The 27,343-nt window shown below is 39.3% G+C and overlaps 1 protein-coding gene across 1 annotated transcript in view; it reads right to left on the bottom strand.

Moving 5' to 3' along the window:
- Positions 1-27,343, bottom strand: part of LOC127450696 (voltage-dependent T-type calcium channel subunit alpha-1I-like) — a 231,779-nt gene that overhangs the window by 55,846 nt on the left and 148,590 nt on the right. Inside the window, exons 8-14 of the mRNA XM_051714981.1 lie at positions 26,521-26,869; positions 24,883-25,286; positions 6,326-6,477; positions 5,672-5,857; positions 2,921-3,038; positions 2,036-2,191; positions 1,284-1,371 (exon numbers count right to left, since the gene is read on the bottom strand). Of these exons, the coding sequence (XP_051570941.1) occupies positions 1,284-1,371; positions 2,036-2,191; positions 2,921-3,038; positions 5,672-5,857; positions 6,326-6,477; positions 24,883-25,286; positions 26,521-26,869 (1,453 nt within the window). The remainder of the gene's footprint in view (positions 1-1,283; positions 1,372-2,035; positions 2,192-2,920; positions 3,039-5,671; positions 5,858-6,325; positions 6,478-24,882; positions 25,287-26,520; positions 26,870-27,343) is intronic.

Genomic DNA, 27,343 nt, shown 5'->3' on the forward strand with positions numbered 1-27,343 from the left:
AGACGTGACACTCTTTGTTTACAATAGCGTCTATCAGCTAAGAAGATTGTAATCTTAATGTTAAAGGAATATTCCGGGTTCAATACAAGTTAAGCTCAATCAACAGCATTTGTGGCATAATGTTGATTACCACAAAAAATAAAATAAATAAATAAAATAAAATTGACTCGTCCCTCCTTTTCTTTAAAAAAAGCAAAAATGGAGGTTACAGTGAGGCACTTACAATGGAAGTGAATGGGGCAAATTTTTGAAGGTTTAAAGGCAGAAATGTGAAGCTTATAATTTTATAAAAACACATTAATTCTTCTGTTAAAACTTGTGAAATATCTGAGCTGTAAAGTTGTTTAAATTGTCATTTTTACAGTCATTTTAGAGTTTGCTGATATTGTATCTTCATATAATTAATTAATTTTATAATTATATTTATTTATCACACATTATACATATACAGTGAAATTCTTTTTTTCACATAAGTCAGAGTGCAGGGTCAGCCATGATATAGCACCTCTGGAGCAGATAGGGTCAAGGGCCATGCTCAAGGGCCCAACAGTGGCAACTTGGCAGTGCTGGGGCTTGAACCCCTGACCTTCTGATCAGTAACCCAGAGCCTTAGCCGCTGAGCCACCACTGTCCCATGGCAATGGCAACAGAGTTGTAAAATTGGCTATAACTTTACACAGAAAAGGTTAGTAATTGATTTTAGCACACTAAAATCATGTTAACATGCATATTGTTTGTCTTGCTGCTATACTTCTGAAAAAGTGTGCATTTTAACGTTTAAAAATTGGCCCCCATTCACTTCCATTGTAAGTGCCTCACTGTAACCCAGAGTTTTGCTTTTTTTAAAGAAAAAGAGGGACAAGTCCAAATTAATATTTGTGGTAATCAATATTACGCCACAAATGTCCCAGAAAGATTCCTTTAAAAATGAATAACTTTGGAACCTGTCTCTCCGAGGTTGTTCAAAAGTACACTTTCTTTTTATACAATGCCTAACACAAACTTTACAAAGACAACATGGCCACCTCAAAAGTAACTTGTCACCAAAAACGGGAAGCGCTCCATGACAAGCTCAATAAGATAAAGAAGCAAACTCATTTTAAACCACGCTGTGCGTAGTATAAACACATGCTTCGTTCACCTAAGGTGCTTTAGATCGTTCAGGAGAAAAAAGTTCAACTTGTATAAATTAGGCTTTATTCTGAACTACAGTACTGTACAGAATGTCCAGAAGTATACATGCGTGTTAATAACAGTTCCATAGCCAGTGTGAAGCTCAGTACCTGACAGCTGGAGTGAGTCCTTTTTCTCTGTTTCTTCAAAGTTACAAGAGGATCTGTCGTCATCTGAGTAGGAGCGGTTAGCATCACCCTGTCCCAGACAGAAAAAAAAACAAAACAAAAAAAATGGGACACAAAGTCAGAACAGGACACAGAGAAGAGAGGTTGAGTTACAGAAACAGAGAACTGTAGAGACAGCAAGAAAAAGATGAGAAAGAGGGAAAACTACTAAACAGCCATGAGCATTTTTTTAATAGATATGTCAGTCTCTATGCCCTCCCCAGAAAGTCAACTGCATTTGCTCTAGTTCCCCACTCACCCTCGCAGAGTTCTCAGATATAGACCATAACCTGGAGGCCCACATCTGCAATGTCCCGTGAGAGATAACCTACTCCTGCAGTCTGCCTACCTGCCTGTGGAGCCCTATTTACTGTAGATGCCAGTGCACATTGAAAATATATTCAACCTCATCAAAACTCTCCAGAGAACCTGTGGAATGCCCCAGACCAGTGGTTAAGTTGTTAAAGCCACTCCATGTTCTCTGCTGTCATTTTGTTGCTAAACACCAGCACAAATTTGAGCCTGTTATGAAAAGCGTTACAGTCAACAGAAGCTGTTTTTCTAGATAACATATTTAAATGGACACTTCATATTCAGCAGCTAAACTTAAATTATTGCCTCGGTTAAATCTGAGATTGTTTTGTGTATCAACCAAAACACTCAATTACCCTGATGCCTTAAGATGTGTACTTTACCTCTGCCTGAAATCCTTCCACTAAGATGGCCACAAGCAGATTGAAAAGCACATAGTTCCCAAAGGTCATGAGGGCGACAAAATACAGGGCTGCCAGAGGGGAGGTAGAGGCCATGCCATTATACAGAACCATGTTCCAATCCTCTTGAGTTAGGATCTGCACACACACACACACACACACACACACACACATTATAAAATACTATTTTAAAGGGCTAGCTCATCCAAAAATACAAAAAAATTCATTATATACCCACCTTCATATTGTTTCGAACCTTTATGGCTTTCTTTCTTCCATGGCACACAAAAAGAAATGTTAGGCAGAATGTTAGCCACAGTCACCATTTACTTTCATTGCACCTTTTCTAATGCAGTAAAAGTGAATGGTGACTGAGCCTAACATTCTGCCAAACATTTCTTTTTGTGTTTCATGGAAGAAAGAAAGTCATACGGGTTTGGGACAACATTATGATAAGTAAATAATGACATTTTTATATTTGGGTTAACTAGCCCTTTAAGTAGGAGCTTTTAAGGGAGAAAATCTGTTTGAGCTTTCTATATATACATTGAAATATATACAGTACACACACACACACACACACACACATACAGAATACAGTATATATATATAAATATATATATATATATATATATATATATATATATATATATATATATATATATATAGTAAATATATTCCTAGCAAGATTTATACATGTAATAGCATCTCCATTACTGTGATATTGTCTAAACATTTAAACTCCATAGAGAATACACAGGTGTTTGTGATTAAATGTGTTTTCACCAGACTCCCAGTTGCCCTGTGTTTTTTGTCACCTGCAGCAATACTTTCATAAATTAGATTAGTTTTGAGAGCGATACACACCTGAAACACAGTGACAATGGCCCAAAGCAGGGAGTCAAAGTTTTTTCTATCAGGTACCGTGTCCCCAGCCTCTGTCTTCAGGCTGAACTTACAGCCAAATATATGCATTCCCAGAATACTGTAAACAAAAGACACACACAAAAAAGAAAAAGCTCTTAAGGCTGTAATTCACTAAAGAATGAATGTGTGCTTTGTAACATGTAAACATGCCCAAAACTTTTACATTTTCATGGAGAAATTCCAGATTTTGCGGGTCAGTTCTTACTGCTGGGTTGTAGCAGACTACTGCGATAAGGCACAATATACTGGGACGGTACATTATCATTGCACCACTGTGATCCAGGCGCATGAATCGACTCTTTAAGTGTCGAAAGTGCGCTCGACTACATCGGACGTCTGGATACATTGCTGGTTTTAACACTCTTCTCCATCATTTGGTAAGTTACTGAAGCCGCGATCAATAGAAAATAAACACACACATCACCTTTAAATAAAATTATTTTAGGTGGGTGATAATAGTGCAATGTTACTTGTTCCTGGCAAATAGTACCCACTTTTGCGAATAAGGCTCAATCTATACTAATCCTAATTTGCACAGAATTTAGGCATTTTTGCACTAAAAACAATGACAATAAATTCATATAAAAACACACAGTGCTATGCTATTTCAATGCATTTAGCAACAGGTTAAGTGGGATTATGGGTGGTTAGTGAATAAGACACAGGTTTTTGTGCTGAAATATGCATTGCATGTGTGCTGCAACTGTTTTGTGAATTCGCCCTTCAATGTTATACTCATATTTAGCTATTCCGATATCGTATGTTTCCAAACGACCTCAACAGGATGTGAGATGCAAAGATGAATGAGTCTGCCAGAGATAAGCCAATAAAAATGATATGAGTCCTATGTGAGGATACATTTGTTCTGGTTGGACAGCAGCCAAGGATGAGACAGATCACACAGAGAGAGACAGATAACAGAATTCAGAATTAAATACCAGACAGATGGATGACACATGAGTGATATTACATACATACCAACTACCCAGTGAAAGATCATGTAAATTAGGAAGTTTTTTCTACATTTGTGTATTTTTCTTGGCAACAGAGAGGGTGAATTCCAAATGGCATTTTTGCACCATTGAACTTATAGGGTTGTTCCAAATGAAAATGAGCAACATAATATTTTAGCAAAGGGTTCTTTGACATACGATGGTTACTGATTTTGTTTTTTTGTTTTTTTCATTTATAATCACACGATCATGTGTGGCGCGTCCTCACGATTCAATTTCAAACCTATGGTAATTTACTTAATTCGGCCAAAAATGAAATCTCTCTACATGTACTCAACATCATGTTGTTCCAAACCATATGACTTTCTTTTTTCCATGGAATTTAAAAAGGAGATGTTAGGCAGAATGTTGAGGACTGACATCCTCAGTCATTTTTCACTGTCATTGCATCTTGTTCCCATACAACGAAAGTTAATGATAACTGAGGCTGTCATTCTGCTTAACATTCTTCTTTTGTGTTCTACGGAAGAAAGTAAGCCATACAGGTTTGGAACAAATTATTTAAGATATTTCCTGGGATTTCATAATGCTCAATTGCTCATTTAAGGAATTTACATATTTACATGTTTGTTTGTTTCTACTAAACAACACAGAGAGACTATATAAAATCCAAAAAATGAATTTAAATTAAAGTCACAAAGATGCAATATCTTTATCTTAATGACTATAACCATGAATTTTGGTGCTACATCATTAAGGTACATGATTCCAATTAAAAATAAAAAGGCGTTGTTTTGGTTATGGTTTTCCACACAAGATGCTGTAATACCCTGCGTCCTTCAGAGTGAGAATGGCATAGTGATGATAACTTTCAAATGAAATTCACCCCGAGATGATGAAGCTGATCAAAGAATTAATAACTGGCACACCTACAGCTTCCAGTCTGTGTTTCCTCCAACTTTACATCATCCTGGGAATCTGCTAACCGTTACAAAAGCCTGTTGACTCTGCCCGCAAGCTGGGGACAAATTGATCCATTTAAGAGACATAAATCAGGGCATTGTTTTCAGATGAGGGGTTATAAATTTAGATGCTCGAGAAGGGGGGGAGACACTGAGAGCTAAATGTGAGTAGGAAAGACGGATCATGGGGACTATGTTATACACTCAGTCCTGCAGCAGTCTCCATCTGTCTCAGAGCACTCTGCTGGAATTACAGCGCTGCAGTGGAAAATAGGGTGAGTCAGTGGGCACCAGGGGCTTGAGTGTTATTGTTCTGTTCTCCATCAATCTAACACTGATCCAAATGAGCCTGTCACTCACAGCCCAAGCTAAGGCACACTTTCAAATGCCTGCGCAGCTGAGACGCTCATCCATGCAGAGTTGCCATGATCCAGCTGCAGCGAGGAGCTGGTGTCAGGTGTGGGACATTTTGTAACCCTAGATGTATTGTTAGATACTAGGAGTACTTAGCGATATGATATTATATTGATATTTGGGTTGTGATCCGATAAGATTGCGATTCTTCACGTTTAGTGTATTGCGATTCAAAACTGCAATGTTTTACTCGCTTGTTTCTCATGCATCATCATTGGACTTTGGTTGCTTAGCGCAAAAGTGCTAAATTTCATGTTTTACTTCATCACAGGGCAATAGAAGTAGCGTAGAGCTCAGTGTCTGAAAAAAAACAACAACAAAGTGAGGGAACAACATATGCAACAATATACTGGGTTGCCCACCTGAATATGAAGATGAAAAGCATTAGTAACATGCAGAAAGTGGCCACATTGTCCATCGTCTTCATCAGGACCACCAGCTGTCTGCGCAGAGCTGGCATGAACCGCACCAGCTTTATGACCCTCAGCAGCCTGAATGTCCTCAGGACAGACAGACCTCCATCAGACTGCCCGATGATCTCACACACACTACACACACACATACAAAGAGGAGTGTAGATTAACACTGATCAATGTCATTAGCCTTTCAGTTAAATTTTATAACTGTTGGCAGCTTTAGAAAAATCAATCATATGATCAATCACATAATCATATCATTCTATTGATTCAAACATACAATTAATCATGCACTTTAATCACATAATACAATCAATCAAAAACTCACTATACAATTTTCATCAACTGTGTTCCCATGCTTTTTCCACTAATTAATTTCCATGACCTTTTGGTCATTAAAGGACATATACATACAGTATATACAGTATATACTGTACACAAATACACACATATGACACTATGACAATTTCAATTTCAATTTCAATTTTTGTTTTATTCTTTTTTTTTTATTCCATGATCATGAGAACCCAGCTTCAAGCCAATTACATATTTTTTTTTTACTTTTTACAGGGAAACATGCTAGAAATGGAATTTACTGACCTGATGATCACAATAATGCCATCAAAGATGTTGTAGGGGTTTCTCAGATACTCAAAGAAGCCAAAGGCAGTGAGCTTGAGGATCATTTCCAGAGTAAACATGCTGGTGAATACTATGTTACAGATCTCCAGGATATTAGTCAGCTCATCAGGCTGGAAGAAGAAGGAAATAAATTGAGGACAAGCATGGGGTTGGGGCAAGATTAAAGTAGAGATACACGTGGAGAATTCAATTCAGTTCAACACATTGCCATACGAGACAGAGTGTTCATTGCTGCATGGATAGGATCTGCTCTCGACAGCAACTTGAGCTCCTCAGTGAGGTTGTGACCTCCTGAATGATGTAAAGGTCAAACTGAAATTTAGACCTAAGCAGATCCATATGGAACATTTTTTTAAGAAAAGATCAGGGGTTATGGCACTACACACTAAGATCTCTACACATACATTGTCAGAAGGGATAGGTAGAGTTGGGTTACTCGAGTTCGTACTCGGACTCGAGTCCGAGTCACAAGTCCAATTTTAATAGACTTGGAAATGTCACGGACTCGGATGCATTTTTATTCGGACTTGACTTGGACTCAAGCCTTTGGGACTCTTCAGGCTGTGTCCATGGCATTTGATTTGTGATGCAATGAACAAAATAAATAAATAAAAGTAACGAAACAGAAATAAATGGACACGCTGTCTGCAAGCAGTTGTAGCACCCCCTGATGTCATAGATGTAGCCAGAGTTTGTTTCACCGTGTTGAGCAAACACACCTGCAGAGCGGCACACTCAGTCAACCAATCCACTTGAATGTTACTACAGAGACTGCTGTATAACATTGATTACTGAGGTGGTTGGCATGACGAATACATAAAGGTGGATATGTAGCCAATGTTCTAGAAACTACAAGGCAGTTTCGCACGGCACGGGACCTGACAACTGGTAAAATCGTACACTGCGTTTGTGTAGCCAAGACGGTGCTCACATCGCAGTTTCATCATGGTTAAGAACTTCATTAAGTCAAGTCACCCACATCATGTCTCTCACAGTTTACTAAAACAACATATCAAAATAAAAATTCAGAAAAATATTATTAATATTGGGCTATTAAGTCTTTTTTAGTGTAATGTATCCACACATAAAGGCATCTGTAGTCTCTTGTGGTCCACGCAGTGTTGTCAACTTAAACTGGTCCTTGATGAATATACTGTAACTTTTTAAATAGTCGAGAAAAAAAAAATTGTTACAGCTGAAAAACAGATAAACAGCACCTATTTATTGTTTGTCTGTTTTAAAAGCATTGACAAGCTGCTTAAAATATGTTCTTTTACAGTTTTTTTCCACAATAAAATGCACAATGAAATATGATGTTATTTTGGGCAGCGAAATGTTGTGTTTATAATTTAATTATAGATTGGGTGACCAGACATTCCTGTTTATTACACAAGACAGTCCCAGTTTTTGGTAGGGTCACTGAATTTTTCTCTCATTGTCCTTCTTGCTATTGTCTCTGGTATCATTTGCAGAGAAGAAAATCAATTTTGTTGCATCGCACTTTGATTTGATGACACTTTCATTCTAGTCTTCAGCAAATCAGCTGAAATGTGTCTGGTTACCAAGGCAATGACGTAATGCACTTAGCGCTCGCGCTCTGTGTCATCCTGTCAGTCGTGTACCTTCTCAGCGAGTGTTAATTACTACTGTGTTGACTCATTATTTCCCCAAACCAGTCAGCAGATAGAGACAAGAAAGAAATCTCAGTACATATTATTTCTTTAGATAGGGATCATTTTTGATAAAACTAAACTAAATTGAAAGGACAAATTGAAAATGAAGTAATAATAATAACTCTGGTTTTAATGACTAACACAGCTTTCACTTTCTTTAGTCTATGTTTGAGTGGAGGGGAAAAAGCAACAAATAACTGAAGTGTCAACAGAACGCAATAAGAATTGTGTTGAAGCACAGTTTTGTCTTCATACACCTAAAGTGTATGCTTTTTATGAAACTAAACATAAAATATAGAGGTCTTTTTGTTACATTTATCTTGATAATTAAGTTTTCTTAGTTGTAAAAATTAAAATAAGCATAAAATATTGATGTTGAGTTTACGGTTTCAATTTGAATTCAGATTCATGAACAGATTCATTCGGACTGTTATGGATTCGGTCTTGAGTCCGACTCGGCCACTTTTGGACTCGGACTCGATTATTTAAAGACTCGGACTTGACTCGGACTCGACTAAGGTGGACTCGAACCCAACACTAGGGATAAGATCTACGACACAACTCCGGGTCAGTTTGACGCTTTTTTTATTTTAAAACCGATACACATAAACGTCACTTCAACTTTTCAGCCTAAAACTTCTGAACATCCCCACAGGGTCAATATGATGTACATACAGGGTCAGTTTGCTCGCTCTCTCTCTCTCTCACACACACACACACACACACACACACACACACACACCACACACACACACACACACACACACACACACACACAAATGCATCCTTACATACACGTACTCCCCCCACCCACACACACACACAAACACTCACTGACACATTTCAAAGAATTTCAAAGTGAAATTGTGAATAATGAAAGTGCATTAAAAAAAAAATAATCTAATATCTGCTCCGATCCCTGCTTCTGTAAGCCACTAATATACACAAACTCTATATCAGCTCTTACCTTAAGTTGTTTTCTACAAAACGAGTCTATTTTTACTTGTCTCTTAGCTTGTCTGGGTAAATAATTCACTGTTATGTCTAAAAAGTGCAGAAAAAAATTGCAGTTCAACAAAAAGAGTATTATAAAAAAAATTAATAAAATTAAATAAATAATTGTTTGAATATGTTCGTAACTATTGATTTTGAAATGTAATACATTACTGTACTGCAAAGCTGAGGTTCTTAGCTTTCAAATTACACCAAGATTATGTTGGGGGAAGGGTGGGACAACAACACTGGAGTCACAAAACATGTTGGAGCATCCCCTGCCTTTCAGATCTGTTTATTGTGATAGAAGGTGATTAGAAAAAAAAATAAAAAAAATAAAATAAAAAATAAAAAAATCTAGTGTTTACTGCCATATAGTGAAATGATTTAAGATCAAAAGTAGAGCAAGATAGAGCAAACAGAGCCTTTATTACAAGCTTTTGAAATTGAAGATAAAAAAAACGGTCAATTTGACCCACTCAGGTTCAAAGAAGTGACTAGATCGTTAAGACCATCCAAGGGTTAAAAAGGAATTAGAATACCAACATGATCAGAATTAAAGGCTGCTCATGTCCAAGCCTTGATGCAATGTAACATCACATAAATACATGTATCTCAACAATTAAGACTAAGAATTAATTATGCATGTTTATTTATGCATGCCTGTATTGTTCTGCACCCGATTCACTAAAGAAATAATAAAACATAAAAAAAAAAAAAAAAAATACATAAAACACATAACGGTGCAAACACGACCAAAATTCATTACTGAACGTAATATGAAAGCAGCAATTCCTGATCTTAATTGAATGAAATGGAAAAATTTTGTTCATTTTCCAGATGTCAGGGTTATATGTGTTTTTGTTCCATGCCATGTTAGTTCCTGTTTCCTTGTCATGTGATCTTGTCATGTGTTTCCCATGTTCTTGTGTCTTGCCCTCATTGGTTCATTGTTTCATTAGGTTGTTAGCAGTCTTGTTATCTTGTTTAGAGTTCTGAGTGTTCATTGGTTTTCATTGTCTTGTGTTCTCCCTTGTCCAAGTATTTAACCCTCTTGTTTGCCATTGTCCATTGTCAGGTATTGTGAATGTAACATTGTAGGATTAGTCAAGTCAAGTCGTTCATGTTCATGTTTTGTTTTGTTCACGTTTGGTTTTACGATTTTTAGATTCCACATCTTTGTCTTCATCAGCCTATCATTGCTAAGCGTATACGTTACAGAATACCTGACCGACCAAAATGAACCCAGCAATCCAGTTTCTTCATTTATGCCAAGGGAATCGTCCTCTGGAGGATTATGTCACGGAGTTTTGTGGTCTTTGCTACCTTGTCGATTTAATGAGATTGCCCTCAAGGACTGTTTTTGCTTTGGACTTAATGAGCCAATCTCTTCCCTGATGCCAGGCTGTCAGAGTACCCACAGCCTGGCTCAGTATATCGACCTTGCCCTACTAATTTGTAGTTCATCATTCACTGTGGGGGAGGTGGCCGCCAAGCCAGAGTCCCACATAATGGCCGCCAAGCCAGAGTCCCACGTCATGGCCGCCAAGCCAGAGTTCCTTGTCATGGTTGCTGAGCTAGCACCATATTTTGCCCTGGATCCTGAGTCTGCTCCATGCCATGTCACAGCAATGCCTCAGCCTGCTCCATGCCATGTCACAGCAACTCCTCAGCCTGCTCCATGCCATGTCACAGCCATGCCTGAGCCTGCTCCATGTCACAGCCACGTCTGAGCCTGATCCATGCCATGTCACAGCCACGCCTGAGCCTGCTCCATGCCATGTCACAGCCACGACTCAGTCTACTCCATGCCAAGTCACATCCACGCCTGAGACTGCTCCATGCCATGTCACAGCCAAGCTTCAGTCTGCTCCATGCAATGTCTCAGGCTCACCTCTGGTCAACGAGCCAACGCCCACGTCTACCACGTCCAACGAACCAATGTTGCAAGCCTCGTCTGTCCCAGAGCCAGCATTGCAAACCTTGTCCGTTCCAGAGCCATCTCTCACTGGGCTATCTGATTTGGAATTGGTTCCTGCCCTTGTGCCCACCCTGAGTTCTCCTAATCAGCTGGTTTCCCCCAAGCCACCGGCTCGATCATTGCCCTCTGAGATATCCCAGACAAGGATAACTTTTGAACCTCTGACTCCGCCTAGACCCTCCGAGCCCTGGACTCCGCCTTGGACTGTCGATCCTTCGACATCACCTCGGCTCCACGTTCCCTCAGCTCCACCGTGGTCCTTCAACCTGTCGGCTTTACCGGGGTCCCTCATCCCTCCAACTCCTCCTTGGTCTGTCAGTCACCTGGCTCCACCTTGGCTCTCCGATCCTCTGGCTAAGCCTCATGTCTCTGATCCTTCAGCTCCACCGGTACCTCCTTCCCTATGGCTCCGCCTTGGTCCTCAGCCCCACTGGCTCCACCTCAGTCTTCCGATCCCCCAGCTCCAACTTGCTCCTCCAAGCCTCCGGAGCCACTTTAGTCCTCCCTGCCACTGACTCCACCCTGGCCCTTCGAGTCTTCGGCTACTCTCCGTGTATCCAGTTCTCTGTGGTTTCGCCCCTCGAGCCACTCACGGCTCCGCCTTTCATGACTCCGCCCCTCGAGCCTCTCATGGCTCCACCCACCACAGGCTCCGCCCTGGTCTCATGCTCTACGCCCTGTCTCACCAGGCCATGCCCCACACCTTGTTTCCATGTCATGCCACGTAATGTCAGGCCAAATGTTTGTTTTGTTCGCATTTGGTTTTACGATTTTTGGATTCCACGCTTGTAAAATAAACTGCACTTGGGTTCATCACACATCATCGTCTTCATCAGCCTATCATTGCTAAGCGTATACATTACACCAGAAAAGGCTTTGTGTGAAAGTGCCTAAAGATGAATCTGCTTTAATCTGGCACCTGCCTGAAGTCAGCTGTGCGTACGTTCTGCCCTTTTCAGTGACTATTTTAGTATATTTAGCACAGAGTTAAACTGGATAACGGGTCATTAGAAAATAAAATTCAGGTTTTTGCTAAATATGGAATGCAAAAAAGTGCTGTACAGACCATCAGTTAGAAAAAGATCAAGGATTATGGCAGTACACACTTTGATCTTGATATGTGCAAAGTAACTATACAAAAAGATCTACTGCACCTACGAAGGGATCAACAGACCACCCAGATCTGAGTTTAAGGCTGCTCGAATCCAAGCTCTGATGTAATCTGACATTACAAAAATCCATAGAACTTTATCTCAAATGAAAACACTGTGTTTGTGTGCAAGAAATAGAAGGTAGAATTCCACAGAAGCGAGAGAGAGAGATTTAAGAACTCTTTTGTTCCATCTTCGTCCCTCTTTCTATGATCAATATCTTTCCATTGACAAGTTAAGACAGAGATAACAACAGAAGGATGAATGAAATCCAAACCACTGGCAGCTCCAGGGAGATGCCATTTAAAGAAATTGAATATTGAAACAATCCAATGAAAAAACACTCATAGATTCTTGTCCCTTGTTTCATTATTATCACTTTTTCTCTTCGTCCTCCCTCAGGCTAAACTGTCAATTGCTCTTAATTCATTTCTCATTTCTGCTGACTGTCTCATTATCTGACCTATTTGTATATTACTTAATGGTGCTGTAATGATTTTTTTTTTATGGAACAACATGAACAAAATGTCCTTTTTTTCCTTACAGATATCACTACAGTAGGTGTCCTGAGAAATCATGCCTGTCTCTGTGACAGCCCTAGGCTTTGTCAATTGCAAAAAATAAAATAAAAAATAAATAAATAAATAATCTGACCGCATCAAGTTTGGGTTTGATGACATTTCTTTAGAAGGTGGAATTTTGGAGAGAGGGGCAAGTCTAAAGTGGCAAAGTCTAGTTAAAGATGCAGTCACACTAGAAGCATGCACAATTATGTTGAACCCTGCAAAAAATATGTAAGGGATAATGTACAGTCAGCCGGTTGTTATCGCACATTAGGATTCTTGTATCACCCTGAAGGGTTTATTTTGCGATAACAACTGGCTGACTGTACATTATCCCACTTAATACATGGCTACTAACCAAATAAATAAATACATGGACATAAAATATTGATTTGCATTGAAATTATGTAATTTGAGAAGAAAGAAATCGCTGAACAGCTGAAATCAACCTCCGGTTTGCTTTGCTTGAGTTTTGTTGGTGTTTACTTCATAAAAATGACTGTCTGACTCCTCAGTATTCAGCCAATTTCAAGACTACTTGCCAAATAAATGGACATGAAACACTGATTTGCACTAAATGTATGTAATTATGTGAGAAGAAAGAAATCGCCGAACAGCTGAAATCCACCTCCGGTTTGCATCGGAGCTCTGTTGGTATTTACTTTGTAAAAATGACCGTCTGACTCCTCATTGCCAAATAAATAAATAAATAAATAAATGCTTATGAAACATTGATTTAAGTTTAAATTACTTTATTAGCTTACTTGTAGAGCTCGCACAGTGATTCGAGAAGCAGGAGAGACAGCTGGCAGAACCTGGATGAGCGGTCTGATACGTCTAAATCTAGAGTTGGGGTACTCGTTTGCACTCGGACATGAGTCACAAGTCCAATTTTAATGGACTTGGACTTGTCACAGACTTGGATGCATTTTTACTCAGACTTGTCTCTGACTCGAACCTTTGGAACTCAAGATTTTTTTCCGAGTCGAGTCCATGACATTTGTGATGCAATGAAAAAAAAAACACACAAAAAAACTGAAATTAATGAACACATCTCTGTCTGCATGCAGCTGTATTAGCCCCTGAATTCATAGGCATAGCTAGAGTTTTTCACTGTGTTTAAGCAAACACATACACACACACATACGCACGTGCACAGGCACACTCATCAGTCATCCAACATGTTTGAATGTTACTACAGAGACTACTGTAACATCGACGACCGAGGTGACTGGCACAACAAAAACATAAAGACGTTGATGTATCCAATGTAATAGAAACTAACCAGGCCAGTTTCACATGACATGGGACCTGACAACTGGTAAAATTGCATCTGGCGTTTGTGCAGCCAAGACGGTGCTCGCAATGCTGTTTCATCGTTATTAAAAACTTAAAATCAAGGTCTTCATTGAGTCAAGTCACCCACATCATATCTCTCACAGTTTACTAAAAACAGCATATCGAAAAAATAAATAAATAAATAAAAAATACTTAAAATAGTATTAATATTGGATATTGAATTTAGGTGTAATGTATCCACACATGTAGGCTTCTGTAGTCTCTTGTGGTACATGCAGAGTTGTCAGCTTGAACTGGTCCAAAGTAGCTTGATGAATTAACTGTGTAACTTTTTTAAATCGTCGGGGGGGACAGCAGCTCTAAACAGATAAACAGCACCTATTTATTATTGATTGACTATTTTCAATACATTGACGAGCTGCTTGAAATACATTCTTTTACAGCATTTGTCCACCATTCACAACATTCAAACATGCACAATAAAATATTACAGGATATTTTGGGCAGTGAAATGTTTTGTTTATAATTTAATTATAGATTATATAATAATTTAATTATCGAAAATAAGTGTATTATTCGATGACAGAGTTTGTTACATTTTTATTTAATTAAATTTTTATTGTAAACCACCGGGAAACGTATGCATGTCTTTTTTTAGCCTATATCTCTGACACTTTTGAAGGACAGTTCTGTTAAATATATGACTAAAAATTATTATTCTCCATGTTTCTTGAAATTTTCTTTGATTGGTATTTAAAGATTTCAGACTGATTGCAGACCAACGCGGTTGCCGCTCAAGCAAATATCAATTATTATTATTATTATTTTTATCTTCTGCGGCAGCTGCTGCGAGACGCACATGGACACATCAGGGATTTAGATACACGAGCAGCACGCAGAACTGCCCAGCACTGTGTGGTTTCCTGCAAATTAACTAGGAAATCATGTCCGTGACGACATGGCCCTTATATTATCAGTGGGCTTTTCCAGTGTTTTTGGATGTAGCATTTGCAGTCAAATTGTGAGGTGTAACTTCTCAGCGTGTGCTAATTACTACTGTGTTGACTCATCTGTATGTACTGTATTTTCCCAAATCAGTCAGCAGATAGAGAAAAAAGATTCAGAAAAAAATCGCAGTATAGACTATTATTTCTTTAGATAGGGATAATTTTAAATAAAACTAAATTAAATTGAATTGGCAAATTGAAAATTAAGTAGAAATAAAAACTAAATTAAAATTCGAAACATAATAAACTTGGCTGTAATGTCTAACGCCGCTTTCACTTTCTTTAGTCTATGTTTGAGTGGAGGGGAAAAAGCAACAAATAATTGAAATGTCAACAAAATGCAATAAGAATTGTGATGAAGGACAGTTTTGTCTTTATACAGCTAAAGCATATGCTTTCATTCTGAAACCACTTTGAAGTCTGTTCAGCAGGATACTAATCGTAAAATATGTTTATGAAAGGCAACAGAGGTGTTTTTGTTCCATTTATATTGACAAACTGTTTTTCTTAGATGTGAAGATTAAAATTTTAATTCAGACTCATGAACAGATTTATTCAGACTCGACTTGGATTTGGCCTGTTATGGACACGGTCTTGAGTCTAACTCGGCCCCTTTTGGACTCGGGCTCAACTTCGACTCGATTGTTTAAAGACTCGGACTTGACTTGGACTTGACTAAGGTGGACTTGAACCCAACACTATCTAAATCCCCGGATGTGCGGTTGTTACAGAGCAATATCTGACCGCTGTATGGCACCATTGACCAATCAGAATCAAAGTATCCCAGAGAGCCATGTAATAAGATATGATATCATTGATATCATTCTCAAGAGATTCTGTTTTGAATAAATTCTAAATAACAAAAAAAAAAAAAAAAAAATAGATAGAAAAAGTGTAACAACACATTTTGATGTTAGCTAGACTAAGCCTTGTCTAAAAGTGTCAAACTAATTAAAAATTAAATAAATTGGGAAGGTTACAGATAGATAGATGGCAAGAGAGAGAGAGAGAGAGAGAGAGAGAGAGAGAGAGAGAGAGAGAGAGAGAGAGAGAGAGAGTGTTAAAGCAGATTAAAGGCATTGTTTACATCTGAAAATTTTTTTATTTATTTATTTTTTTTGGACATGTGGAGTTGGAAGAAACCTAGCCCATTTGACCATTCCGTTAATGTAAGTCTATAGAATCTTTAGGGATTTTTGATTACTTGTGCAAAAACAGTAATTCTGATCAGTTAGGGTGTTTTCACACTTGGTCCGTTTCAGGGGTCTTCATGCAGTTCACTGGACTTTTGGCCCATATGTGAACACTCGAAATGATCTCAGATATGAAAGTAAAATAGTGATGATTTAATGATTTGCATGCGCAGAGCAAGATTTGTGAAAGCGTAAATCAAATTGCAAGCATAAAAATAAATTGTGTGCGCACAGAACGTTTTGTAAAGGTATAAATCAAGTTGCAAGCATAAGACAAAAATATTAGCAATACTTTAATGCTTTGCATCAGAATCTGTCATTTTGTATTAACAAAGTAAATTTGTTGTGTATTCTTCTGACTTCACACTTACACTTTTGGAACTGTTTTGCACCTAAACATGACCAAAAACATTGCAAACCTGCAATCAGTGATATGCAAGCAAAGAAAGGGTGTAACAGCAAAATGGATTGACCGCGTAGAATCAGTCTGTATGTGTAAAATAAACTACTGCAAACGTGTAAATAACTTGTGTTTGTGGCATAAATATTTTCCAGAAATAATCCGATATACACTGTTCCGTCTTCCCTTTTTGTGCTCACACTTTTGGCACAAATTACTCACTGAAAAAAGTTTTGCAAGTGCAAGGGGGAAGGCAGGTCTACCTGCTTCTAGTAACCAATCAAATTAGGTTTTCGTTGACCAGTTTATTCTGACCTGATTGGTTTAATAACATGACAGACAGCTTCTTCATAAAGCTCAGCATCTCTCCTCTCTTAAATATTTAAAGTTTGCAGTAGTTTATTTTACACATACAGACTGATTCTACACGGTCAATCCGTTTTGCTGTTCATGACACCCTTTCTTTGCTTGCATATCGCTGATTGCAGGTTTGCAATGTTTTTGGCAGCGTTTTGGCGCAAAAACAGTGTCAAAAGTGTAAGCGTGAAAAAAGGAAGTCAGAAGAATACACACCAAATTTACTTTGTGTTAATACACTATTACAGATTCACAACACATGAATTACACCTATGCAAAGCATTAAAGTATTGTTAATATTGTTTTTTTTTTACTCCTGCAACTTGATTTACACTTTACAAAATGTTCTGTGCGTATGCTATTTATTTTTACGCTTGCAATTTGATTTACGTTTTCACAAATCTACTCTGCGCATGCAAATAATTTAGGCACAATTTTACCTTCATACACAGACCCCTTAAAAGCGAACCAAGACCATCTTGGGAGATGGTCTGAGTACGGTTCGCTTGCAGCGCATAATACCAAACATTCGCCCATTCACGTAATACCAAATATATTTGGCCCTGACAGGTTCCCGTACTCAGGAAATGGCAACGTGAGCACGGGAGAGATGTGATGATCTGCTTGCTTTGTTTCTATGGATCTATATCGACCTCACGCAGACCATCACCAGGGTCTTCCCTTGAATGATGCCATTCTACTGCCTATCCTCGAGACCTAATAATAACAAAGTCAGGTGAATGACCTAAGGAGGTCGGCTCACTATATAAATATCTAGGTGAACTTATCCTCTTGTTTAGTTGTACATCTGGCCTTCCAAATCTCTTTCTGTCCTTGTTAGAGCCAGTTTTCCTTTGTCTTTGATGACTGTAGTGTACACCTTTGTATGAAATCTTCAGTTTTTTGGCAATTTCAAGCACTGTATAGCCTTCATTCCTCAAAACAATGATTTTTTGGATCCAACTAAATGTGTTATTGACTCTATCCTCTGCTTCCTTCAGTATCTTTTAGACTCAGGAAGGAAGGTCAACACAATACGAGTTTATGTTGCAGCTATCTCTCATTATCATGATGTTTTTGGAGGCTAAACGATTGGAAAACATGCTCTGATATCTCGGTTTCTCAGAGGAGCACGCCATCTGTACGCAGGAAAACCTTTAAAGTCACCATTATGGGATCTTCTCATGGTCCTTCAATCCCTGACAAAAGCCCCATTCGAGCCACTAGCCCAGGCGATCTTAAGTTGCTAACATGGAAAACTGTGAAAACGATTTTCCTTCTTGCTATATGTTCAGCCAAAAGAGTGGGTGAGTTACATTCATTATCAGTAAGTGAAGATTGTTTAAGGTGGAAAGCAGACTATTCAGGAGTCTCCCTTTGGCCGAACCCGGCTTTCCTACTTAAGGTTCATAATTCCAGTACAGTTAATCAAGTAATCGAACTTGCAGCATTTCAAACTGACCTGTCTCTCCTGGGTAGAGGGCATGATCTACCCACCTTATGCCCAGTCCGAGCACTATGCTGTTACATTGACCGTACACAGCCCCTAAGACATTCACACTCCCAACTATTTGTGTGTTTTAATAAGAAGGATACCGGACAGCCAGTTTCGAAACAGCATCTATCACATTGGATAGTGGACACTTTTGCACATGTATACTCTAGCCAGAGCCTGACAGTTCCAGGAAATAGTGGCTCATTCAACCAGAAGCCTGGCAACATCATGGCTAGCACTCAAGGGGGTGGCACTTTCGAACATCTGTGCAGTAACATCGTGGAGCTCTCCGTGTACATTTACTAAGTATTACAGGGTGAATATGGCACGCCCTGTTTTACTTGGGTCCAGGATTCTGCTTTCAGCTGCTAAACAGGGGTGTGATGTAAGAGAGGCTTCTATCCCTCATGACATTGGTGGTACTAGTCATCCAAGGGAAGACCGTGGTGACGATCTGAGTGAGGTCAAAATAGATCGTAAGTTATGCCTATAACTATGGATCTATGAGACAAAACGATGACCGTCACCATTTCTTGTCACATGGGACGAATTAAGGTTTTCCAGGCAAGAGGAAATGGTCGGCACACCTGGATGTTTATATAGTGAGCCGACCTCTTTAGGTCTGTCACCTGACTTTGTTAATATTAGGTCTCGAGGATTGGCAGTAGAATGGCATCATTCAAGGGAAGACCATGGTGACGGTCATCGTTCGGTCTCATAGATCCATTGTTATAGGCATAACTTACGAGATGACAGAGGGAGATGCATATTAAAACTATTGTAAACTGCACACAAAACAAACTCAAAGGTCTTTATTTAGTGTTCTGTGCAAATTAAGATTTGAGGGTTTAACAAGACGCCTTGAAAGCCACATGAAAGTTAACTACGACAGGCATATTTTTTTTTTTTATTCTATTAATGGAAGTAACCCAAGGCTGACAGTAGATTAAACATAAATTGTGATTAATTTTATTGTTTGTCATTAATAAGACTAATCTACCTTGATTTTTATATAAAAATACAATGCATTCAGTTCTGTTACATCATTTTTCTTTGTAATTATATACAATTACATAATATTGATGCCAAAGATCAATAAATTAAGTTTTATTGAATATAGACAGCTGTTCTTATGTTGCTTATTGATTTTGAGAGCATTAAACATGTTTATATTATCTTATAAGTTAATACGTAGAGCCATTTGTACTCTTAACATTAAATATAGCCCTTATAATAATAATTTTAATAAATAAATAAAAAATAAAGTGGGCTCGATCCATCAAATGACACAGAGTGTGAATTCAAAAAGGACTGAGGCCATCTTGGGAGGAGGTCTGAGCATGGTTTAGCCTGCGGTTCATTTCACTAATAACATGCATAGTGAACACAAAATGCTCTGGGCTCACTTGATTTTCCCATTCGCGTAATGTCAGATATATTTGGCCCTGACAGGTAAACCGTACAAAGTAATGAGGACGCACAGAGAAGAGACACGATGAGTCCATACCTGCCAACACTCCCGATTTTACCGGGTATCTCACGTTTTTCCATCTCTCCCACTGCTGTACTCCCGGTTTACAATTTCTCCCGATAAACTCATGATTTTCTGCATCCTCACTTTGCTCATGAGTATGTATTAGACCTCCAGGTAGCATTGCCACTCATCTGGTAAAATACGGGATCGTCCCGTATTTAAATATGAAATGATGCATCCAGTATCGAATCAATATGGGACGTGATTTGTCCCACAAGCTGATCAGTGTCACGGTGAAATCGTTCCAGATCATTAATTTAACACTGATACAAGTTTGAAATGTTTCATATGGTGGGTAAGGAGTCATCTGAAGTCCACACATTGGGCTAAAACTGTGGATTTTTATTTATTTATTGAAAAACAGAAGGTTCACTATAAATGTTCAATAAGATGTACAAAATTAGACAGATAATGTATTATAATTCATTATATATAATTCGTTATTATTTATAATTCAAAAAGCATTTATTGCTAAAACTGTGAAGGATGTGGTAAGGGACCATCTTAATACATGGTCAGTTTCTTTGTATTATTTATCTTCAATGTATTACTGACCGGTACTGCCGCTCCCAGGTGAAGAGGATGCCTCTGAACCTTGGCGGGTGTCTCACGTAGCCAAGACGGATCGTCCTGATAAGCCATCGCGACGGGCTGGAGAGCGCTAACCAGGCTCCCAGCCTCCGCGCTAATGACACCAGAGGGACGACTGGTTTTATCATGCCTGGGGTGGGTGGTTCGTGGCGAGGCAGAGCTGACACCCTACCGGGAAGACCGCAAAAGTGGGCGGTGGTTGGGGCTGGCGAGCGGCCCCAGGAACCACCGAACTTACTTGGGGAGCAGCCGCGGTGGCTCTCTGCTTCATAAAGAAAGAAGAGAGCTGCGACTACAACGTTCTCATGGACACATTCTCGCAGAGAGTACATGTCCCATCCACAAACGCTGTCTCAGCGTGCTGGCAACCCAAGCACTCGAGACAGATTTTGTGGCCATCCGATGGGGAGAGATAATGGCCGCACCCAGTAGCACAAAGGTGAAAGGACATCTTTAAAAAGACGCCAGCCATCTATGTGAGCTTTTTTAGAGAAAATTACTCTTTTAAGAAATTGCTTTTTTACACCTGTGAACTCAGCTGCCGAAGCGCCCAGGGGAAGAACAACACTCGACTGTGTGAGAGTGAGACCGCTGATTTACGCTTTAAATCAAGCAGCACGTAGAATGAGGTGATGGGACGAACGCAATGCGTGCATTCGGCTCCAAATAACAAGTCTGAATGAGTGGTGCACGCCATCTCCTTTTATACCCGTATGTCCGGGGCAGAGAATTGCATGCAAATTCCACTCATTGGCCTTTTCTGAATAGAACAGAGGTGATCGGGGCTCTCAAGAGCGAACCCCTTGTGTCACTAAATCGACACAACGTCAAGTGAATGACAGATAGGGAACACCTTATTAGAACTAGTTATTAGGACTTATTAGGACTAGTTATTTATTATAGTTATAGTTATACCAGTCTGACTGTATCCATGAAAAGACCACTTTAATGAGTTTGGACAGTGCTAGTGAATTTTTGTTTTGTTTCCTACTCCATAACAGACATTGTTTTCCTTTCATCAGGAACTTAATGATTTAAGTCATCTTTAGGAATATCCAAAGGCAAACAATGCCTTTTTTATTAAACATCATTCAAACAGAACATTTCCACAGGAGGAAACATTTGTCAATAATTTATCCATAAGTCTTGGAGGTCCAGACTTAAAAGCTTCATGTATTTGCCCATATATTTACAATGCAATGCCATATAAGCACAGGTAAGGCCATGGATGGCTCCTCATTACTGTGGTTAGTTCACTGTAGTTAGTCTTTCCTCAGTGATGTTTATAATGTTGGGGCTTTCTGTTCAAGAGGTTTGACTTCCTACACAGTGCTTAAAACTAGAAAATTCTCAGTAGAATTGAAATTTTGTCACCTGCGCCATGATATTGAGGGAAGCCCAGTGTCTCACTTGCATAAGTAATCCACTCTGTTATATTCTAGGTTGACACGCGCGTGCTCCAGGAATACAGTAGAATGAAGCAGAGCAGATCACTTCACGTGCGCAAGTGGTTCTGTGATGGCTCACATGAAAACCAGGCTTTAATCGGGCAGCACAAATGCACCTTTACTATAAGAAGTATATTTAGTGCGTGTAAAGTCCCGAACATGGGATGAATATAGTTTAATCAGCTCAACACCTGGGCAGTTGATCTGATAGAAGAATTTGCGTTGTGCAGCTGAAGCCTGGTTTTCACGTGAGCGTTGCACGAGCCATCACAGTACCACTGGTAAACGTGTAGTGATCGGTTCTGGAGTTCCAAACAGAAAACATTCAGGGCTAGACCAGAATCATTCGGTGCTCGAGCCCTGAATGTTTTGGCCAAGCAATACCTCTGCTGTGTGCAAACCGAGTGTGTTCACACTTATTTGATTGACAGTTGCTGTGTGACGACAAACACACAAATACGCTGCCCACACTCATGTACAGCTGAAGTAAGAAGTTTACATACACGTTAACCAAATACATTTAAACTCAGTTTTTCACAATTCCTGACAATTATTTGTAGAAAACATTCCTTGTCTTAGGTCAGTTAGGATCACCTCTTTATTTTAAGAATGTGAAATATCAGAATAACAGCAGAGAGAACTGTTTATTTCAGCTTTTATTTCTTTCATCACATTCCAAGTGGGTCAGAATTTTACATACACTTTGTTAATATTTGGTAGCATTGCCTTTAAATAGTTTAACTTGGGTCAAACATTTTGGGTAGCCTTCCACAAGCTTCTCACAATAAGTTGCTGGAATTTTGGCCCATTCCTTCAGATAGAACTGGTGTAACTGAGTCAGGTTTGTAGGCCTCCTTGCTCGCACACACTTTTTCAGTTCTGCCCACAAATTTTCTATCAGATTGAGGTCAGGGCTTTGTGATGGCCACTCCAATACCTTGACTTTGTTGTCCTTAAGACATTTTGCCACAACTTTGTAGGTATGCTTGGGGTCATTGTCCATTTGGAAGACCCAAATGCAACCAAGCTTTAATTTCCTGGCTGATGTCTTGAGATGTTGCTTCAATATATCCACATAATTTTCCTTCCTCATGATGCCATCTATTTTGTGAAGTGCACCAGTACCTCCTGCAGCAAAGCATCCCCACAACATGGTACTGCCACCCCCATGCTTCACAGTTGGGATGGTGTTCTTCGGCTTGCAAGCCCCACCCTTTTACTTCCAAACATAATGATGGTCATTATGGCCAAAAAGTTCAAATTTTGTTTCATCAGACCAGAGGACATTTCTCCAAAAAGTAAGATCTTTGTCCCCAAGTGCACTTGCAAACTGTAGTCTGGCTTTTTATGGCAGCTTTGGAGCAGTGGCTTCTTCCTTGCTGAGCAGCCTTTCAGGTTATGTCGATATAGGACTCGTTTTACTGTGGATATAGATACTTGTCTACCTGTTTTCTCCACAAGGTCCTTTGCTATTGTTCTGGGATTGTTTTGCACTTTTCGCACCAAACTACATTCATCTCTAGGAGACAGAATGTGTCTCCTTCCTGAGCGGTATGATGGCTGTGTGGTCTCATGATGTTTATACTTGCATACTATTTTTGTATAGATGAAAATGGTACCTTCAGGCATTTGGAAATTGCTCCCAAGGATGAACCAGACTTGTGGAGGTCACAATTTATTTTCTGAGGTCTTTGCTGATTTATTTTGATTTTCCCATTATGTCAAGCAAAGAGGCACTGAGTTTGAAGGTAGGCCTTAAAATACATCCACATGCACACCTCCAATTGACTCCAATTAGCCAATTAGCCTATAAGAAGCTAGTTGGCTAATTGCCTAAAGGCTAGACATCATTTTCTGGAATTTTCCAAGCTGCTTAAAGGCACAGTTAACTCAGCATATGTAAACTTCTGACCCACTGGAATTGTTATATAGTCAATTAGAAGTGAAACAATATGTCTGTAAACAATTGTTGGAAAAATTACTTGTGTCATATACAAAGTAGATGTCCTAACCTACTTGCCAAAACTATAGTTTGCTAATATGAAATCTGAGGAGTGGTTAAAAATGAGTTTTAATGACTTCAACCTAAGTGTATGTAAACTTCTGACTTCAACTGTATGATCTTTAACAGCCTGGTTAATCATCAGGTTATAACAGAGAATCTGAGTCACAGATGATGATATCATAGTACCATCAGTTTGTTGTATTGATCCAAAATTTTGAACACAAACCCCTCTCTCTCTCGTGAGGAGAGACAAAAGGGCCTATTGAACAGACAATGTGTTTATATGTGTGTGTTTGCACAGTGGGGCTTCTCTGTGTGCTTGTGTGGGCTGTATTTACATGATGTCTCACAGTTTGAATGCTGAGAGAGGTAAAAATGCTGTGTAATGGAAGCCAATAGTGACTACTCTCTCTTTCTCTATATATCCGCTTCTCTCTCTTCTTGTTATTTTTAGCATCCACAGAGCTAAGAAAACAGCCCACTGCGAAGACATGAGGAGGTGGATGAGAGAGAAAGAGGAAAAGCAAAGAAAGGGAGAGAGAGGGAAGACTAGAGGAAGTAGGAAGAAGTGTGCAGTCGTAGTAGCTATATGAGAGATCTACTTATTTAAAAGATAATGAACTGCACTTTCATGATGAAATAAATTCAACAAGACTCCAAAGGCCTTTCCACATGCTCTCATTACTTTGAATGGCAGGCCCTATGAAGACTCTATTACCACAGCAGAAAGAGCCAGCTATTATTGCAATATCTGACATGATGAGGTTGAACAGTTCTTCAGAGTGGGTTCATTATATCAGCCGACTATGCTGTGGGTGGAATTACCTGGTTATGGTGCTCGATGCCCATGCTGATCGTATTGATGAGGATGGCAATCATAATCCCTCTGTTGAAGTACTTGCTCTCAACGATCCCCCAAAGCTTCACTCGCATTTCATCCCAGACAGCCTTACATTTCCCAAAGCAGGTGCGTTTTCTTTTCTGCATATCTTTAGTGTCCTCCTCTCCTCTTTCATCCAAGTGGTTCTTGTCCCTGTCAGTCTCCTCCAAGGTACATTCCTCTTCCTCCCCATTGGCTGAGTGGTCCACTGACCCTGCCCCCTCCTTGAGTGACCGGGCCAAGGCACACTGAAGGCACTCCTCTGGGTTTGGAGTGACAGACAGGGAAATGGTGTTTTCTAGAGATTGGGAGCTGTGGTCTAGCTTGTTTTCGTGAATACAGTGAGACACTAGAGAGATTGAAAAGACTGAGATTTACAAAGAGGAGATCAAAGTTGCAGTCTGACATTTTCAAATACTACAATAAAATTTTGCCTGTCAGTTTCTTGAACAACTGCTATGCTAGAGCTTAAAATATCATGGGCCATAAAAGCAAGCATATGAATGAATTTGCTTTTATTGCAACCTACTTTTTGCTTCAGTAACTTGCTATATAACTTCCTCCACTTTTGCAGCTATCTTAGTTCTGGTATTTTTTCCTCCGTTCATTTCTTCCATCTAGTAGGGTTGTCACGATACCATAATCATATCTTACTATACTATACCAGCTAAAGTAGCTCTATACCAAGTAGTACCACAATACCACACTATAGTGTGTTAATTCTTAACATAGTTTGTCATAGCGGTTCTTAGAATCTAGCCATTCCAGTTGTTGCACAGGAAGTGGTGAAAATACTGTAACTGATGGATGAACTGGGAGAAGGCACAAACAGACTAACTTGTTACCTAATACATTCTTTTTGTGTTTTATTAAGTAAAAGTCTTTTTTTTTTTTTTTTTTTTTTTTAAAGGGATGTTGTTTGTAATGTCTTTATCCATAATGAAAGGGAAACAATCTTTTAAATATTAGAGTTTTTAGAAGATTAAAAATACACTCCTTTGTAGTTTTATTTCTTAATTTCTTAATTTCTTAATCTTTCATAATAACACTGCATGTTTTAATATCTATCAAGAAAATGCACAACATTGTCATTTATAAAGCAAAGTTGTTGAATAACAGCAGCTGTACTTGAATGTTTGACCTCGTTTTCGTGTCGTAGGTAATTGAGTGATAAGTGTCCCTTGCCAGTGCCCAAATTTGTGCTCACAATATATACTGATTCAAGACACAGGGAGCTAGTGAATGAGATGAGACGCACCCCTCCTTTTGTGCACTTTGTTGGCCGCGTTTCTCTGATTGGTGGATTTTTTTTATGCAGCATCATAGGAAGTGTAGTTCTGCACCAGAAATCGGAGTTGAAATAATGTGGACTGATGGCTTACACTGCATCTAATATTGATTAACAACTTTGGAGCTCATGGTAGGCTTGTCTTTAAATGTTTATAAGTTATAGTTAAAAATCAATTCGCCTATGGAAACAGACAGTTGTGCTCTATTTGGTCACAGGTTTTCATTGACATCCTTTTCATGACTATCATTTCCCTCAGGTCCCACTCTCTCTCTTTTCCCTCTCCATCACTCACTCTGAGCTGAGTGGCAGTGGTGTCTGTCGCCACCATTCACATAAGCTCCTCCCCCCGTTGATCCTGTCCCTCCTCTGTCACGCCCCCTCCCTCCTCCAGGGGGAGGGTCTTTGCCACGGAGCATGTAGTAAAGGGCGGCTGAGCGGCGGCGGGCCTTCCGCAGGATGTGGCAGACCAGCTGGAAGAGCTCTTCGTAGCAGTCTCCGGGTTCAGCGAGTGACGCCAGCGTGCTGGAGGACAGGTAGCGAGCGCGTTGCTCCTGCATTAACTGATGTTCCCGCTGCTTGGTCTCTGAGAACTGAGTGGCAATGACCACCAGGCACAGATTAATCATGAAGAAAGAGCCAATCTAGAACATGAAGGAGAAAAGAATAAGAGGGCAGACAAAATACTTTCTCCTGTCCTAGATTAGTATGCATAGACAACTATGAGTAAGCCATTTGTAGGTCAATTCCTCATAAGTGTAAACACTGGCAGTATCATATTGCTCTGTTTGATTGAGCATCCCGACCAGCGTGACATAGCAACAATGACTTGACCAAAGTCTTAAGTTTGAGGTGGTACTATCTGTTTGACCAAACAATGATAAATGGGGGAGTATTCGGGAAACCTGTTTGAAAACCTGTTTGTCAAGCCAACATAAGACTATTGTTATTTTACAGACATCACTTTTCCAAAATCTGTAAACGAAGACCAAAATTATCAATTGTAACTACAGAGCTTCCAAGCTACAGTACATCCACCAAACTCGGTACAGAGCTTCAGACTGTTCTGACTTGTGTGCTTTATCTTTTCTAACTTATCAGACTTAACGTTTCCCTGT

This window comes from Myxocyprinus asiaticus, chromosome 13 (assembly GCF_019703515.2).
Source record: "Myxocyprinus asiaticus isolate MX2 ecotype Aquarium Trade chromosome 13, UBuf_Myxa_2, whole genome shotgun sequence".
NCBI classification, from domain to species: Eukaryota; Metazoa; Chordata; class Actinopteri; order Cypriniformes; family Catostomidae; genus Myxocyprinus; species Myxocyprinus asiaticus.